General features: G+C 45.8%; 1 gene segment (V, D, J or C); it reads right to left on the reverse strand.

Annotated features, from left to right (window-relative positions):
- Positions 1 to 2,300: 2,300 nt before the first annotated feature.
- On the reverse strand, positions 2,301 to 2,749 carry LOC120225987. The segment is given in 2 exon segments: positions 2,301 to 2,600; positions 2,704 to 2,749. Coding segments are annotated over 2 exon segments (303 nt in total).
- Positions 2,750 to 3,210: the final 461 nt, after the last annotated feature.

Below are 3,210 nucleotides of genomic sequence, written 5' to 3' on the forward strand. Positions count from 1 at the left end.
TAGTTTTTAAAAAAATCTGTTTGAAGCATATTGCTAATATGTGTATTAATTATATCCCTGGCAAGAATCTTTTATAGTTTTTCTTTTGGGATGATTCATCCATCATGGCGTATATCTATGTCTCTGCCTTCCTTTGTGTTTTAGAAATTCTGTCATGTTTTCTGCTTCTGAAGGAGTGGCTTTATTAAGAAGAGTTCATATACTGTCAAGGGATTGACACTTCAGAAAGCATTTCTTGTGTGTGTGTGCACAGTGCTGTCGTGTATTGGCTGCCCTGTCCCTGAGAGAAGTCCTCTGCAGTTTCTCCTTGCTTCCCGTGGGGAGTGTATGGACCTTTTCCACAATGTTGTAAGTTTAAATAGGTGAGTTTTGTCTGCTTGTTAAAAGAGGCTACTTCCTATTTCCCTGAGAGCTGAGCTATGTCTCAACTATATGGTCAGTAGACTCAGTGAGTGTGGGGGTTTATGCTGATCTTTGGGGGAAAGGTGCACTGTTGCTCTGGTTTCCAGGCACTCTTTCCCTAGCAAGGAAGAACTTTACTAGGTGGGTTGGAAGTTGTTATGGTGGGAAGCTGGTGGGGTGGGGTAAGGCTTGGTGTTAGTGGCTCAACTTCCACTGGGGGGCGTTGTGATGCTCACTAAAGTTTTTCCATGCTGATTGGTGGGAGGAAATACTGGTATCAGCCCACTCTCTAGTCCCTGGAGATGTAGTTCCCACCGGCCCCTGATCAGGAAGCCCTCACAAAGAGAGAACAATCTGCAATTGTCGGTCCCAGACTTCGGTCAGAACCCTCCCTTCACTCTGTCTGTGTCTAAGCCATATACCCACCTGGAAGCACAGTAACTTTATGTTTTATGTCAGGAGCTCTATCTGGGTTTGAAAACTCCAACCTGTATGAACTCAATATGATAGGGACCCCCACTTATCCTCTGGAAGAGGGTCTTGCTGTGCTGTGGCTGGAGCTGGTTTCTCCCAGGAGAGCAGTTGCCTGAACACCTGGGGGCTTGGAGGTCATAGTGACAGACAACAAGAGGCCAGCATCCAGTGAGCTGCTCTCAGCAGGGGCTCCTATGCTAGTGAACAGGGCAGTGCGGTGGTGCCAGTCAGCTCTCCAGTCTCATGAGTGGCGGTGCCACCTCTCCCAAATGCACTCCAGGAAGGAAACTGTCTCGTCCCATGTGACCCAAGGGATCCTCAGACCTCAGTACTTCCTATGGGCTTCTGTCCTCCTTTTCCACAAAGGTACTGATATGCCCACCAGACTCCACCCAGCTTTGGCAGGGGCTTCTGGGTCTTCAGCCCTTTGGCTCCACCTTCACAGGAGATTGACTTGTCATGGTTAACCTTCTGTGTCCATTTGACTCCGTCTTGGTTACCCTGATTAACCATTGTTTCTGTGGATGTCAGTGATGTGTTTCGAGAAGAGATTGGCATTTCCATCCATGCTTTCTGTCTGCATGGGCATCACCCACTCCATTAAGGTTCTGAATAGAATCCAATGCAGAGAGAGGAAGAAATCCCTCATTTCTAATTCCCACGTGTAGTTTGAGCTGTAACATTGATCTCCTCCCACCTTGTTCTGAGAGTTACATCACCAAGTCCACATGTTTGCAGACAAGACATTAGTTCAGAATGAGATGAGAATTACAACACTGATTTTCCTGGGTCTTCAGCTTGTTATAATAGATCATGGACTTTCAACCTATGTAATCATGTAAACCAATGTTCTTAGGGTTCTGTTCCTCAAGAGATGATTTATTTCTTGTTTAGAGTAATTCAATAAAGCGGTAACTCACTTAAAGTCCTGAGTAACAAGGTGCCATGAAGGAAGTGTCCTGTTGTTTGATTGGGACCAGAGCTGGATGAGGAAAATGAGGACCTGTGGGGTCCGTGGTCTTAGCTGCACAGTCAGTGCATCTGGGACTCCTGTAAAGGTTCAACTGATGTGCCTCAGGATACCTGTATTTCAATCATATTTAGGGACAGGAGGAAGCAAGTACAAACAACTGTGTCTTTTGTGCATGTTAGTGTAGTTTTCCTATGACAACGAAGTTTCTAATACAGAGAGTGAATAGGTACGCACAGAATCATGTGTCCAGAGAGGCTACCTGGGGGAAACTGTTGTGTGGAAAGGAAGCCCCAGACCGTGACAGGAAACCTGCATGTGACCTCTATCTGCACCTGCTCTGGAGAAAAGAAAACAGAATTGTATGGAGTGTGCACCCCCTGGTGGTGCTGATCACCTTCTACAGGGAGGTTTTTGTCTGAGCTCACACTGAAAGCCTTCACTGTGTCTCTCTCACAGAAATACGTGGCCGTGTCCTCGACTCTCAGGTTGTTCATCTACAGATACAGTGTGTTCTTGGCGTTGTCTCTGGAGATGGTGAATCGGCCCTTCACGGAGTCTGCATAGCTTGTGCTACGTCTACTACTATAAATGTATGCAACCCATTCCAGCCCCTTCCCTGGAGCCTGGCGGACCCAGTACATTTCGTAGCTACTGATGGTGAATCCGGAGGCTGCACAGGAGAGTCTCAGGGACCCTCCAGGCTTCACCAGGCCTCCCTCAGACTCCACCAGCTGCACCTCACACTGGACACCTGTAGACACAAGACATCCTGGTCAGGAAACTGTCACACATCTAGTATTTCTCTCACTTGTATCCATTCACACACTCAGTGTCTCTTGTTCACCATGAATTACCTTTAAAAACAGCAACCAGGAAAACCCAGCCAAGCACAAAATCCATGGTGAGATGTTTGTGTTCTGTCCTGATCACAGAATGGAAACACCTGGGGCTCCCGGGGTCGGGGCTCCTCTCCCAGCTGCAGGGTCAGGGCTGGGCTGGTTTAATCAGCACAGGCAGCGCCCTATTTGCATATCCTCTATATATCAATCTCCAGACTTAGATTTGATTCTTTAAAAGTAAATGACAGGGTTAAAGAGGCGCTTCTAGGCCACTTTGTGTAATTGGCTTTGTGACAGTGTGAAGAAACCTAATCTGTGAACATAGTTGTATTTGCCGGGTTGTGTCTATTTTTATGTGTCTTTCATCAACATAGGTTATTTTCACTATACAAGTATTTTACATAATTTCTGAAGTTTAGTATAAAATATTTTCTACTGTACCATTGAAAATTGTATAATTTTGTTATTATTTAGTGTATTTTTTCATACTATTTGTGGAATCACAGCTCTTTCCCTGTTGTT

This window comes from Hyaena hyaena, unplaced genomic scaffold, assembly GCF_003009895.1.
Source record: "Hyaena hyaena isolate Hyena2069 unplaced genomic scaffold, ASM300989v1 scaffold_1560, whole genome shotgun sequence".
Lineage (NCBI taxonomy): Eukaryota > Metazoa > Chordata > Mammalia > Carnivora > Hyaenidae > Hyaena > Hyaena hyaena.